At 50.7% G+C, this 14,207-nt stretch overlaps 2 protein-coding genes across 6 annotated transcripts in view; one reads left to right on the top strand and one right to left on the bottom strand.

Annotated features, from left to right (window-relative positions):
• LOC127587230 (myelin-associated glycoprotein-like) overlaps nucleotides 1-14,207 on the top strand; it is a 43,114-nt gene that overhangs the window by 14,357 nt on the left and 14,550 nt on the right. For all 4 annotated transcript variants that reach the window (XM_052045491.1, XM_052045487.1, XM_052045488.1 and 1 more), the window contains exons 9-11: nucleotides 2,408-2,686; nucleotides 4,140-4,433; nucleotides 6,931-7,027. In XM_052045491.1, the coding sequence (XP_051901451.1) occupies nucleotides 2,408-2,686; nucleotides 4,140-4,433; nucleotides 6,931-7,027 (670 nt within the window). The remainder of the gene's footprint in view (nucleotides 1-2,407; nucleotides 2,687-4,139; nucleotides 4,434-6,930; nucleotides 7,028-14,207) is intronic.
• On the bottom strand, nucleotides 5,775-13,705 carry LOC127587270 (formyl peptide receptor-related sequence 3-like). 2 transcript variants are annotated; one of them, XR_007958757.1, is made up of 2 exons: nucleotides 9,668-9,856; nucleotides 5,775-6,099 (listed from the first exon to the last, which is right to left on the bottom strand). XR_007958757.1 is itself a non-coding variant. In XM_052045566.1 (2 exons), the coding sequence occupies exons 1-2, from the start codon at nucleotides 13,698-13,700 to the stop codon at nucleotides 6,061-6,063; spliced, it is 411 nt and encodes a 136-aa protein (XP_051901526.1). In that variant the 5' UTR covers nucleotides 13,701-13,705; the 3' UTR covers nucleotides 5,775-6,060. The 2 variants fall into 2 exon arrangements, 1 of the variants encoding a protein (XP_051901526.1); XM_052045566.1 differs by lacking the exon at nucleotides 9,668-9,856 and adding an exon at nucleotides 13,329-13,705.

The raw sequence follows: 14,207 nt of genomic DNA, 5'->3' as shown, positions 1-14,207 counted from the left end.
ACCTCGCACAAAGGAAGAGGGCTGGTTGTTGGAGGTCAATGATCCCAGCCCCAGGCCACCACCACAGGATCTTCTCGTCTTTGGATGTGGTGATGGGGGAGGTGGAGAGGTGAAAAGGGGCTGGTGTGGGGAAAAAACGCCAGAGGGGTCAAAGGCGCTGGACTCTTGTCGAACTCATTCTGTGCGTTTTCAGATCCACCTTGAAACGTCATCATCTCACTGACGGTAAACGGGGGGACAGACACTCACAGTATGAAGGAACGAGACAGAGTTGTCCTCAGCTGTGACGGTGTCACAGCGCACCCAGCAGTCAGGGAGTACACCTGGTTCAGGGATGGAACTGAAGTCCGGGGGGAAAGGAGCAGAAGCCTCCAATTTCCATCCATATCTTACAAAGATTACGGGAAGTACGCCTGTCAGGCTTCCAATGAAGTGGGCAAGAGCAGGTCAGCGGAACTCACGGTGATGGGCAAGTGTAAGTATGTCACAGAAATAACCTTGGTTTGTTTGGGCAAGGAATACAACAACAAGTGGAATTTATGTGGCGCACCTTCCTGGCGTCTCCATATCCCTGGGTTATACCAGACTGGAGCATCCTGCACAGCCTCTGATCCATATCATCTCTCATTCTTCTGTTCTCCAGAGAAGAATCCCAGCTGGTTTAATTATTCCATATCCCTGGGTCAGACCCACATCGGGAGCACCATGCAAGTTCTGGTCTCCGTATCCCTGAGTCAGACCCACACCGGGAGCACAGTGCACAGTTCCAGTCTCCATGTCCCTGGGTCAGACCCACACTGGGAGCACTGTGCACAGTTTCAGTCTCTGTATCCCTGGGTCAGACCACACCGAGAGCACCGTGAACAGTTCCGGTCTCCGTATCCCTGGGTCAGACCGCACTGGGAGCACCGTGCACAGTTCCGGTCTCCGTATCCCTGGGTCAGACCACACCAGGAGCACCGTGCACAGTTCCAGTCTCCATACCCCTGGGTCAGACCACACCAGGAGCACCGTGCACAGTTCCAGTCTCCATACCCCTGGGTCAGACCACACCGGGAACACCGTGCACAGTTCCCCGTGTTGGCAGTGGGGCCAAACAGCTGTTTCTGGGCGGTGAAGTTTGACCTGAAACAACGAGGACGTGAACTGCTAACAATCAGTGGAACAGGCGTTGAATCCTGTTTCAGATCAACCTTATGATGTTCACTTTGAGTACCGTGTCAACTGGAGAGCCAACAGCCATTCAACAACTGGCTGAGGCTGACCTGTCATTATTTTCCCCTCAATATTTCCCTTCTGTGCTACACAACCTCATTGTAGATTGTGTTGGTGTATAATTACTGAAAGTTGCCTCACAGTTAAGAAAGCTTATGAGGTGTTAGCTTTCATAAGTCGTGGGATCAAGTTTAAGAGCCGCGAGGTAATGATGCAGCTCTACAAAACTCTGGTTAGACCACACTTACAGTGTCCAGTTCTGGTCGCCTCATTATAGGAAGGATGTGGAAGCATTGGAAAGGGTGCAGAGGAGATTTACCAGGATGCTGCCTGGTTTAGAGAGGATGCATTATGAGGAGAGACTAAGGGAGCTCGGCCTTTACTCTTTGGAGAGGAGGAGGATGAGAGGAGACATGATAGAGGTGTACAAAATATTAAGAGGAATAGATAGAGTGGACAGCCAGCGCCTCTTTCCCAGGGCGCCAATGCTCAATACAAGAGGGCATGGCTTTAAAGTAATGGGTGGGAAGTTCACGGGAGATATCAGGGAGGTTTTTCACCCAGAGAGTGGTTGGGGCATGGAATGCGCTGCCTGGGACGGTGGTGGAGGCAGGTACACTGGTCAAATTCAAGAGATTACTAGATAAGCGTATGGAGGAATTTAAAATAGAGGGATACGTGGGAGGAAGGGGTTAGATAGTCTTAGGCGAGGTTTAGAGGTCGGCACAACATTGTGGGCCGAAGGGCCTGTATTGTGCTGTACTGTTCCATGTTCTATAATGCACCCTCATCACTGCCTCCTCATATACAGTGCATCCTGATTACTGATTCTCCTTCTTTGTCTCTCCAACTGTGTTTCCATCTTCATTATCATCCCTCTCCCATGCACAACCGTAACAATTGTTACAGCTTCCTAAATGCATTTGTGTTCCCTCATTTCACTCCCTCCTACGCGATACAGAGACCGGAACTGTGCACGGTGCTCCCAGTGTGGTCTGACGCAGGGATATGTGTTACAAGGCATCATTACTGCCCTTCCCCATGTGTAGTGCACTCCCAGTACCCCGCTAGTGTCATCGCCTGGGTTCTGTGCTTTGTGAAGGAATCTGTGTCTAAATCAAAACTCTGATGCTCCAGGATCCTTCAATGTGCTTCAGACAATGCAGGGACTCTGATCTTTATTTGTGTTTAGATGCCCCACAGTATCTCTCAATCACCTCTCTCAACAATGTGGACAATTCCTCCGTCAGTGTAAAGGAAGGGAATTCTGCAGCGATCCTCTGCTCCGTCCAGAGTTTCCCGGCGTCCAACCTGATGTGGAGGCATCTCGGTGTCACACTGAACACAAGTTCCACCAACGAGCTGTGGTTGGAGGTTCCTCAGGTGACGTCCCAGCTCGCCGGAGTCTATCAGTGTGTGGCGGAGAATGAACACGGGAGAGTGGAGAGGAACATAACCATCAGTGTGGAACGTGAGTGGATACATCACCATATTTCTCTAACTTAAAGATCCAGATTATTGACTACATTTGAAATTTCATTGGGACTTGGATTTGTCACTCCAGGTGTGTTGGTCACTATTCTGGTACTTCAATCACTGCAGTACCATGGTAACCCGACTGGGCATTTTGTGGGAATCTTTTCATGTTTGTGCCCATGTTTTCTTTGGTGGAGAAAGCCGAGGAGGGAATTGAGGTGTTCAAAAGCATGTGGGTCCTAGATAAATAGGAAAGACTTATCCCCCTTTGAGGAGGGCTCTAAAACCTGGACTGTCAAGTTTTAAGTAGATTTAAAGAAACTGGCAAAATAGCGCGAGGAAAGTTGAGCAAAAATATTTTGATCCAGTGGGTGGTGAGCGTCTGGGACTCTCTTCCTGAAAGGCTGGTGGAGCCAGAAAGTCCTCCCACATTCAAACAGTGCTAGGATGTGCACCTGAAGTACTGTGACCTGCAGGACCACAGACCGGGTGCTGGGCGGTGGGATTAGGCTGGGTTGCAGTTTTTCAACTGGCATCACCAGTGGCCTGAATAGCCTCCCGTCTCTGAAAACGTTTGTGATTCTGTACAGTCCAACTAAAGCCCACAGGAAGCTCCGGGGTTTACAGAGTGATTTACACTCATTAAAGCACAAAGAACTACGCAGGCAGGAATACAGGCACTCTCACCCTCCTCACACTCTCTGTCCACCTGCAGCACTGAGGCTTGTTTACCTATCATCACCAATCTAATGGCCCTTGTGGCTTGGTAGCAAATGTTGTCGGTAGCTCTTTGAGAGGAAAAAATACGAGAGATGGACACAGACGCTCACACACACAGAAGCTCACACAGACGCACAGACAGACAGACATACAGACACACACGCACACACAGACAGACACACACACACACAGAGACATGCATACACAGATACAGGCACAGATATACGCACAGACACAGAGATATAGGCACAGACACACACACAGATGTGCACAGACAGACACACAGACACAGACACACACACACACACAGACACATACAGACACGCAGACAGACACACACAGAGTCATGCATACACAGATACAGGCACAGATACACACACACACACACTGGAAGAGGATCCAAGAGGAATGGATGAGGTTAGAGAGAAATTAAGTGGTGAGAGTCCTTTGACAAATTGAAAACAGTGCTGTGAATTGTACCAGCATGGAGTCTTATCATCAAGTGATCATTGGGATGATGGTTGAACAGGAACAGGGAGCTCCGATGGAAAGCAGCAGAGTGTTGAACGGCCTCAGATTTGTGGAGAGTGGAACAAGCGGGGCCAGGAGAGGGTTGGAACAGTGAAGCCCAGAGGGTACAAAGGCACGGCTGAGGGGTTTGGGGTTCCAGTGCTACCTAAAGATGTACTGATGCTACAACATCTCACGTTTTGTTCCTTCCACCCCAGATAAGCCGAAGATTTCTCCCGAATCTAGATGCACTCAGATGCCCGAGGGCATCACCTGCGTCTGTAAGGCCAGATCCAACCCACCCGCAGAGCTCACCTGGCACCTGCCCCTCGCCAACCTCAGCGGGAACCAAACGCACGGCCGTTTCCAGGCGTGGCAGGTGGCGGACGGGCAACTGGTGACTGGCTCACTGACCCTGAGAGGGGGCGAGGGAGAGGAGGAAGCGACGGTCTGGTGTACAGCCCGAAACCGGCACGGGGAGGTCTCGTTCAAGGTGTATCTGTGGGTGAAAGGTGAGAGCGTTTCTGGGGAACACTCCACATTCAACAATGTGGAGCCCTAATCTCGGCGATTCCCACCGTCCACCTCTCGCGCTCCTTTTGAGCAAGGTCCATATTCCCTCCCAGCTGGGAGGGGCAGAGCCCACGGCCAGTAACTGGGAGTTCACCCCAGTGTCCCAAGGCCAATAATGATCCTTCATCGGATGATCTGGGGTCATTATTGGATTGTTGTTTGTGGGAGCTTGCTGTGCAGAATAGGCCGCCACGTTTCCCTCGTTACAACCGTGACCACACTGGAAATGTATGTCATTGCTTGAGCAGCACTTTGAGATGGTGAAAGAATGATGTCGAGATGGGTCCAAGGTCCATCTATCCTTCCACACCTCTCACCATCTCCCACTTACTTTTACCTCATGGTTCATATCTTAAAGGTATAGAGGTATCTGGACACACAGTCTTTGTACTTTAAAAAGGAGAATTTTATTTACAAAGACAGACGTGGGAACAGAATGTGAAGGAACAAATTCTGTTTGGTGAAACCCGAGGGTGATCGTGAAATATGAGGGGAGTCACAACAGGGGCACACACACGCACGCGCGCGCGCACACACACACACACACACACACGCACACGCAACAAACTAATACAAATAATCAGGAAACGATCAAATACGTTGTCTGAACCCCCTGAGTCTGGACAAACAATGGCTCTACGCTACTGCGAATCTACTTAGGACACTCCCAGACCCCTGTGGAACTGCACCCTCTCACCTGTGGTCTCGACCCCAGCAGCAATCGGAAAAGAGGGAGAGCTGCCCACACGTACAATCTTTTATAGGGCTGTAGCTGGGTGGATCCCGCTCAGGTAATTCAAACAAGCCAATGATTCAGGGTCAAGAACAGAGGTGTGTTACCAAGCCAATCCTTAGGTGTGCTCTTAATGGGTGGGGCGGAGCCGGACCCTTGATTCATGCTGCACAGAAACAGACTCTTCGGCCCACCATGTCCATGCTGACCATAAATACCGATCTACGTGAATTCCATTTTCCAGCATTTAACCTTCTATGCTTTGGAGATTGAAGTGTTTATCCAGAAACTTCTTAAATATTGTGAGAGTCTCTGCCTCCAACAGTCAGTGTGTTCAGGCGGTGTGTTCCAGATTCCAACCACTCTCTGGGTGAAGGATTTGTTCCTCAGATCCCCTCTTACCCAAACCTCCATCCCCTTAACATAAACCTTTAGTTTTTGACACCTCTGTTCACTGGGAAAGCTCTATGCCCCATCTATGCCTCTCATAATTGTATACGTCCCCCTCAGCCTCCTCTGCTCCAAGGCAAACAGACCCAGTCTCTCCTTGTAACGGAAGCCTTCCACCCTGGTGAATTTCCTCTACACCCCCTCCAGTGCAATTATGTCCGTCCGATAAAGTGGCAACCAGAGATTCACACAGTACTCTGTACTCTTGTGTTCTTCTGAAGATTAAACTCCATCTGCCACTCCTCTGCCCCTTTCTGACCTGTCCCCAGAAGACAGTGGGGGTCTGGAACTCCTTCTGAGCCAACGTGACTAGAGGGCAACTGTGATAGCATTCTAATTATGTTGTGAGGATAATCCGCGGGCTTGGGCTGATGATCCTGAGGTCAAATCCCACATGACATTTTCAATTTCATAAATAAATTCTGGAAAAGAAAATCCGGTATCATTAACAGAGCCTCTGAAAACCACCAGACTTGCAAAGAACCCAATAATTCACTGATACACCATTAGGGAAGTATGTTATCCCAACCTAGTACCGCCAGCTCAATCCCATTCCAACATTAGTGGCTCTTAATTGCTCAATGAAACGGTGGAGTCATTTTGTAGTTAAGAAAGCTTATGCGATGTTAGCTTTCACAAGTTGTGGGATCGAGCTTAAGAGCCACGAGGTAATGATGCAGCTCTACAAAACTCTGGTTAGACCACACTTAAGAGCACTGGGTCCAGTTCTGGTCGCCTCATTATAGGAAGGATGTGGAGGTGTTGGAAAGGGTGCAGAGGAAATTTACCAGATTTACCAATGTCCAATACAAGAGGGCCTGGCTTTAAAGTAATGGGTGGGAAGCTCAAGGGAGATATCAGAGGGAGGTTTTTTACCCAGAGAGTGGTTGGGGCATGGAATGTGCTGCCTGGGGCGGTGGTGGAGGCAGGTACATTGGTCAAATTCAAGAGATTGTTAGATAATCATATGGAGGGATTTAAAATAGAGGGATATGGGGGAGGTTGAGGTTGGATAGTCGTAGACGAGGTTTAAAGGTCGGCACAACATGGTGGGCCGAAGGGCCTGTATTGCGCTGTAGTGTTCTATGTTCTATCATCATCATACGAGATTATCAGTTCAAGGGAAGTAAAGAATGGGTAATATTTTCCAGCCTTGTTGCCTTGTTCCATTAAAAATCAAGCAAGTATTTACTTCACTTCTAGAGGGAAACTGAAGCACCGTTCTGAAGCTGTACTACTGCTTGTTTTTGCAGTTAGAGGCTGCACTGATTGGAGAACGTGGTTGCTGACAGCAGGGATCATTTTCAGCGTCGTACTGGCTGGATTCTTCATCTACAAGTACATCCAACAGTAAGTGTGAATTAGTCTTCTTTGTATTGTAACATCAGGTATCTCCTTAAGTCCAGAACTGCTTCAGACAGGGCCAGCTCCTGTCCGCAACTAACGGCTGTACACCCTGCACTGACACAGGGCGCCTGGAGTTCTCTGGCATTGCATATTAGCTGTTGGATGACACCAGGTGTCATAGACACCTTGGCATTAACACCTCAATGAACAATTAAACACGGGAAGTAGGAACAGAAGCAGGCCATTCAGCCCTTTAACTCTATTCTACCATTCAAAATAATGATGGCTGATCATCCAAATTCAGTAGCATATGCCTCCATTCTCCACATATCTCTTGATCTCTTTAGCCATAAGCACAATAGCTTCTTCAATACGTTTAATGATTTGGGCTCAACTGCCTTCTGTGGTAGAGAACGTCATGGGTTTTCGTTACTACCACTGGGGAGGAGGTACAGGAGCCTGAAGACCCACACTCAACGATTCAGGAACAGCTTCTTCCCCTCCACCATCAGATTTCTGAACGGTCCATGAACACTACCTCGTAATTCCTTTGTTTTGCTCTATTTAGTTATTTTGTAAGTTATAGATTTTATGTCTTGCACTGTAATGCTGCTGCAAAACAACACATTTCACATCGTATGTCAGTGGTAATAAACCTGATGCTGATTCAGCACGCTTAGGTGAAGAAATTTCTCCACATCTCAGTCCTAAATGGCCTGCCCGGTTGTATTGTTGAGGGTCGTGGCTGCCACGTGACAGCACTGCCCCTGTACCTGGTCGAAAGACACACCACTGCCAATCAAGGTTTGATCCCGGCCCACCTGTCAGTGCACATCTGACCATTGGCCTTTGTAATCGATTAGTCCTTGCTGGCACCAGGCCATTGGCCTTTGTAAATTACCTGGGCTGGATCCCCACCCCCTCCAGCCCTCCAGCACTATAAAGAGTGCCACATGTACTCGGCTCGGTCTCTTTTGTCTAATAAAAATAAAAAAAATTTAAAAATTTTGAAAAAGGCCAAGCACCATGAAACAGAGCTGGAGAAATCGTTGGTGAGATGTGCATTGTTAAAGGGTTAGGAGCGTTTTAGTTAGTGTCCCGAGTAGCACAGAGCCGTGCCTGCACTGTCAAGGGGTGGCGGGTATCATATTGTTTTTCCTTGTTTGTATGTACCTAGTCTGTTGTGTGTGTGTATTTTACCCCCATTGCAATTTTCCCACGCTTGCTATAAACCGTGCGTGCACGTGTGTGTGTTATCCTGTCACCATATTCCCTGCTTATCTTTTGTAAGTAAAATATTTACTGCCAACTGTGTTCAGAATCAACTTCTGCGACTCCGAGCGACATGGTGGGTCTGGTGGGGGAGATATTGTGGAGGGGAGAGGGGTGGGGAATGGAGGGAGGAGGCAGGGTGAGCTGGGGAGGCAGAGGGGAGGAGGAGGAGGAGGAGGGAGGGAGGGAAGGTCTGAGAGAGAATGAGGTGGGGGAGTGATAGGATGTACGAGTCGGCGGCCCTGTAGCGCGGCGCTCCCTCCTCACCGCCCCTCCCGCAGTGCGGCGCTCCCTCCTCACCGCCCCTCCCGCAGTGCGGCGCTCCCTCCTCACCGCCCTTCCCACAAGGATTTGGACAAAAGTGTAGGAGAACAGATTGGTAAGTTTGCAGACGACACAGAGTTGTGGATAGTGTAGGAGGCTGCCAAAGGATACAGCGGGATATAGATCAGTTACAGATCTGGGCAGAGAAGTGGCAGGTGGAATTTCATCCGGGCAAGTGTGAGATGTTGCACCTTGGAAGGTCAAATGTACGGGGAAAGTGTACAGTTAATAGCAGGGGCCTTAATAGCATAGATGTGCAGGGGGATCTTGGGGTCCAAGTCCACAGCTCCCTGAAAGTGGCCACACAATTAGACGGTGTGTTGAAGAAGGCATACAGCACGCTTGCCTTCATCGGTCGGGGCGTTGAGAATAAGACTTAGGAAGTCAGGTATAAATTCTTTGTTGGACTGCACTTGGAGCATTGTGCGCAGTTCTGGTCGCCCCCGTTACAGGAAGGGTGCGGGGGCTTTGGAGAGGGTGCGGGAGAGGTTCACCAGGATGCTGCCTGGATCAGAGGGCGTGAGCAATAAGGAGAGGCCGGATAAACTTGGGTTGTTTTCTCTAGAGCGGCGAAGGCTGAGGGGAGACCTGGTAGAGGTTTATAAGATTATGAGAAGCAGAGACAGTGTAGACTTTTCCCCCAGGGTAGAAATGTCCAATACTGGAGGACATGCCCTTAAGGAGAGAGGGGGAAAGTTTCAAGGAGGTAACCTTCTTACACAGGGAGTGGTGGGTGCCTGGAACGGGCTGCAGGGGAGAGGGTGGAGGCACCAGACAGATGAGAATAAAGTCCGACATTCCAAGTTGGAGACTGCCACAGAGACTGCCTGGTTTACCAATCCCGTCCCGCCCGGCTCTTCTCTGTGGAGGCAGCCTGTGCGGAGAAGAGAGACCCTTCCTCTTCCGTGAAAACTGCCGTTAGTTCAGAGCTGCCCAGCCTCCCTCTCCAGCTCACTACCCTTCCCGTCGCTCTGTCACCTTCTGCCATGCCTTCAGTGCCCTGGGAACCCAGCTCCAGGATTCCCTCCCGGGACCCCTCCTCCTCACCTTGGACCCTGCTCTCCGTCATGGTGCAGTCCAACTTCCCCGGAATCTCCGGCTCAGTCCGTGGTCCTGGGGACCTCCGGACAGTTGGACTCAGATCCCAAATTGTTGCGACCATGTCCAGGGTGGGGACTGGGTCCCGTCTGAGGCTGAGAGATGGGTCAGTCACTTTGGGAGAGACTCACACCCTGCGGTGTAGAAGCTCCAAGCAGCTCAGTTTGAGGAAGTTGGGTTGATGATACCAGGAGCTAAAACTGAAGTGACTCAGCAGAGAACAACACATTTCCCTTATTTCTGAGAAGTAACAGAGGAAATGAAGTTCTGCGTGTAACCCGTGCCCTGGGGTGTGTGATGGGACGAGGTAGAGGGAGCTTCACCCTGTGTCTGACCCCGGGAGTGTGTGATGGGACAGTGCGGAGGGAGTTTCACCCTGCGTCTGACACCGGGAATGTGTGATGGGACTGTGTCCAGGGAACTTCACCCTGTGTCTGACCCCAGAAAATGTGTGATGGGACAGGTAGAGGGAGCTTCACCCTGCGTCTGACTCCGGGAGTGTGTGATGGGACGGTGCGGAGGGAGCTTCACCCTGTGTCTGACCCCGGGAATGTGTGATGGGACGGTGTCCAGGGAGCTTCACTCTGTGTCCACCCTGTGCAGTTTTTTCTCAAAAGGAAGTTTTTTTATAAGGTTATAGTCCAAAATATTACACTGCTGCAATTTGTTCTACATCACGTTCAATATGCAATATACAGGGGATCCATGGTGACTGGTAGTTTGAATTCAGAATTACTTGCCCATTAGAAGACAGAGGCTCGTGGTGGAGGGGTGTTATTCTGGCTGGAGGTCTGTGACCTGTGATGTTCCACAGGGATCAGTGCTGGGACCTCTGTGATAGATCTAAAGGATTTGGACAAAAATGCAGCTGGGCTGATTGGTAAGTTTGAGACAAGATAGAAATTGGCAGAATTGGGTGGTGAGGAAAGTTGTCGAAGGATTCCGCAGGAAAGCTCGGCAGAGGAATGGCAGATGGAGTTTAATCCAGACAAGTGTGAGGTGTTGTACTTTGGGAGGTCAAATGTCAGAGGAAAATATCCAGTGAATGGCAGGGCCCTGAGGAACAGTGATGTACAGAGGGATCTTGGGGCCCAGGTCCACAGCTCCCTGAAGGTGGCCACACAAGTCGATAGGGTGGTGAAGCAGATGTACGACACACTCGCCTTCATCGGTCGGGGTGTTGAGTATAAAAGTCGGGAAGCCGTGTTGCAGCTGTGTAAAACTTCGGTGGCTCCGCACTTGGAGTACCGTAGAACCATAGAACCATACAGCACAAAACAGGCCCTTCGGCCCACCATGTTGTGCCGTCCATCAAACCACCCTCACACCATCCAACCCTTTCCTCCCGCATATCCCTCTATCTCACATTCCCCCATGTGCCTATCCAACAAACTCTTGAACCTGTCCAATGTATCTGCCTCCACCACCACCCCAGGCAGTGCATTCCGTGCACCAACCACTCTCTGGGTGAAAAACCTCCCCCTGACATCTCCCCTGAACCTCCCACCCATATCCTTAAAGCCATGCCCTCTCGGCTTGAGCATTGGTGCCCTGGGAAGGAGATGCTGGCTGTCTACTCTATCTATTCCTCTCAATATTTTATATACCTCTATCATGTCTCCCCTCATCCTCCTCCTTTCCAGTGAATAAAGCCCTAGCACCTTAAGTCTCTCCTCATATTCCATACACTCTAATCCAGGCAGCATCCTGGTAAATCTCCTCTGCACCCTCTCCAACGCCTCCACATCCTTCCTATAATGCAGCGACCAAAACTGAACACAGTACTCTAAGTGTGGTCTAACTAGAGTTCTGTAAAGCTGCATCATCACTTCGCGGCTCTTAAACTCAATCCCACGATTTATGAAAGCCAACATCCCATTGGCCTTCTTAACTGCTCTATCCACCTGTGAGGCAACTTTCAATGAACTGTGAATATGAACCCCCAGATCTCTCTGCTCCTCTACACTGCCAAGTACCTTGCCATTTACCCTGTACTCTGCACTGGAGTTTGTCCTCCCAAAGTGTACCACCTCACACTTCTCCGGATTGAACTCCATCTGCCACTTGTCAGCCCAGCTCTGCATCCTATCAATATCCCTCTGTATGTTCTGACAGCCCTCCACACTATCCACAACACCGCCGATCTTAGTGTCCTCCGCAAACTTACTAACCCAGCCTTCCACCCCCTCATCTAAGTCATCTATAAATATCACAAAAAAACTGGTGTGCAGTTCTGGTCACCCGGTGACAGGAAGGACGTGGAGGCTGCAGAAAAGGTTCACCAGGATGTTGGCTGGGGAGCCATTTTGAGTTGTTCAGAGAGTCGGACAAACTTAGATTGTTTTCCCTGGAGCATCAGAGGCTGAGGGGAGACCTGATCGGACTTAATGAGGAAGAGCAGAGACGGGAGACAGTCAGCGTCCTTTTTCCAGGGTAGAAGTGTCAGGTGCGAGAGGACATGCATTTCACTTATTTTAACTTGAACCAGCATGGTAACTTCTACAGTTAACTTAACAACACAGCGACTTGACTTATACGGCTCTTTTTTCTTCATTAACTATCACATGTGATTATTAATTTATTGTGATCTCAAGTATAATTTAACACAATCTATTCAGTAGTATCGTTATCCTCTCTTTGATGAGTGTACTCTGTACTTTTTTTTGCGGAGTTAATAAAAATATTGTAAAAAGGAAGACTTGTACAGCTCTTCCAGCCCAATGAATCCGCGCCGCCCATTTACACCCATGTCAACCTCCCCGCACGTCCTTGCAATGTGGGAGGAAACCCACGCAGATGCACGGGGAGGGTGTACAAACTCCTGACAGACAGCGAGGGGGAGCTGAACCCCCATCGCTAGCGCTGTGGTAGTGTCGCGCTGCTACGCTACCGTGCATGAGGTGAGGAGATTTATGGAGGACATTCTTTCTCTAAGCACAGAGAGTAATAGGTGCCTGGAACGGGTGCCAGGGGATGGAATCAGACAGTGGCGTTTCAGAGGGATTTAGACAGACACATGAACAGGGAATGGTGGATCTGGACAGTGTACGGACAACTGGGACTAGTTTAAATTAGCATCATGGTCAGCACAGACACAGTGGGCCGAAGGTCTCTCCGCCCCAGGTCCCCGATGTAAAGGGGGAGGACTCCCGCGTAGAGAGAACCCCTCTGGGGACCCCCTCGTCACTGCCGAGTGTCCTCCGTTCCCGTCGTCAGGGGACGTCGCTTGGCCCAGATTCTGCGAGAGGGGGTCCCTCAGTCCCTCAGCGAAAGCCAGTCGGAGAGAGGCGGCCAGGGAGCGCCTGAAGGCCCAGCGGAAGCCATGGCCAGTGAAGACATAGAGAAGGGGGTTGAGGGCGCTGTTGAAGGAGGCCAGGCCGAGGGTGACGTAGATCCATTCAGTGGGAACGGGTTGGGAGAAGACCTTGAGAAGGCGGAAGACAGTGCTGGGGAGCCAGCAGACGATAAAGGCCACCACCACGGTCATGATGAGGCGGATGGGCTTCCTGGACTTGGCAAACCGGTCCCCGCGCAGCTTCCAGCCAATCAGGAGGTAGCAGGCGGCCATGATCGCAATGGGGAGGCCAAAGCTGAAGACGACCCACGTTACCTTCAATGTGACCCTGGTTTTGTCCCCGAGATACGGGGCAGTCTGCCGAGACAGGACAGGCAAGCACAGGAGGAAGGCCAGGCCCCAGGCCCCGAAGCAGGCCGCACGCACCCAGGCCAGGCCCGGATGTTGGCGGAACCAGATGGGCCGGGTGATGGCCAGGCAGCGGAAGATGCTGATCAGGGTCAACAGGAAGATGCTGGCAGAGGCGTTGAGAGTGACGGCGCAGAGGACGAACATCCGGAGCAATTGATTTTTGCGCCATGATCCTTGAACAATGAGGGAGGCCACCAGGATGGGGAGGGTGAGGCAGTAGGTCAGGTCCGCCACAGCCAGGTTCAGATAACACACCGTGTGGACGGTCCTCTTCATCTTGAAGCCCATCACCCAGACGACCGCGCCGTTGCCGGGGACGCCCAGCAGGAAGGTGAGGGTGAAGATGGTCAAGGACGAGATGGTGGACGCTGTCCACTGGCTGCTGCGGTCCTCAGGGGTGGAGTCGCTGGAGGAGAAGTTCCCACCAAGGGTGGTGTTGGACTGGTCTCCAGAGAGCGACATGGTGGGTCTGGTGGGCGAGATATTGTGGAGGGGAGAGGGATGGGGAATGGAGGGAGGGAGAGGAGAGAAGGGGTAAGATAAGACGATATCTTTATTAGTCACATGTACAAACAGAACGGAAACAGGCCCTTCGGTCCAACACGTCCTTACTGACCTTTTTGCCCATCTCCACCAATCCCACTTGCCCGCATTAGCACAGTATACCTTGTCTATTCAAGGGTCTGTCTAAATGCCCCTTAAACGTAGTCACTGCATCTGATTCCACCCCCTCCTCTGGCAACACCTCAACCACTCTCTGTGTAAAAAAAACCTACCCCTCAG

This window comes from Pristis pectinata, chromosome 39 (assembly GCF_009764475.1).
Source record: "Pristis pectinata isolate sPriPec2 chromosome 39, sPriPec2.1.pri, whole genome shotgun sequence".
Lineage (NCBI taxonomy): Eukaryota > Metazoa > Chordata > Chondrichthyes > Rhinopristiformes > Pristidae > Pristis > Pristis pectinata.
This window is presented reverse-complemented; position numbering and strand designations above follow the sequence as displayed.

Bases quoted from the DNA above. Each gene is read 5' to 3' on its own strand.
- LOC127587270 (XM_052045566.1), bottom strand. From the start codon at position 13,700: ATGAAGAGGACCGTCCACACGGTGTGTTATCTGAACCTGGCTGTGGCG. The intron at 6,100-13,328 runs GTAACGTGGGTC...TTTCTTTTCCAG, and splicing joins AAACCAGGGTCACATTGAAG to AATTTATTTATGAAATTGAA.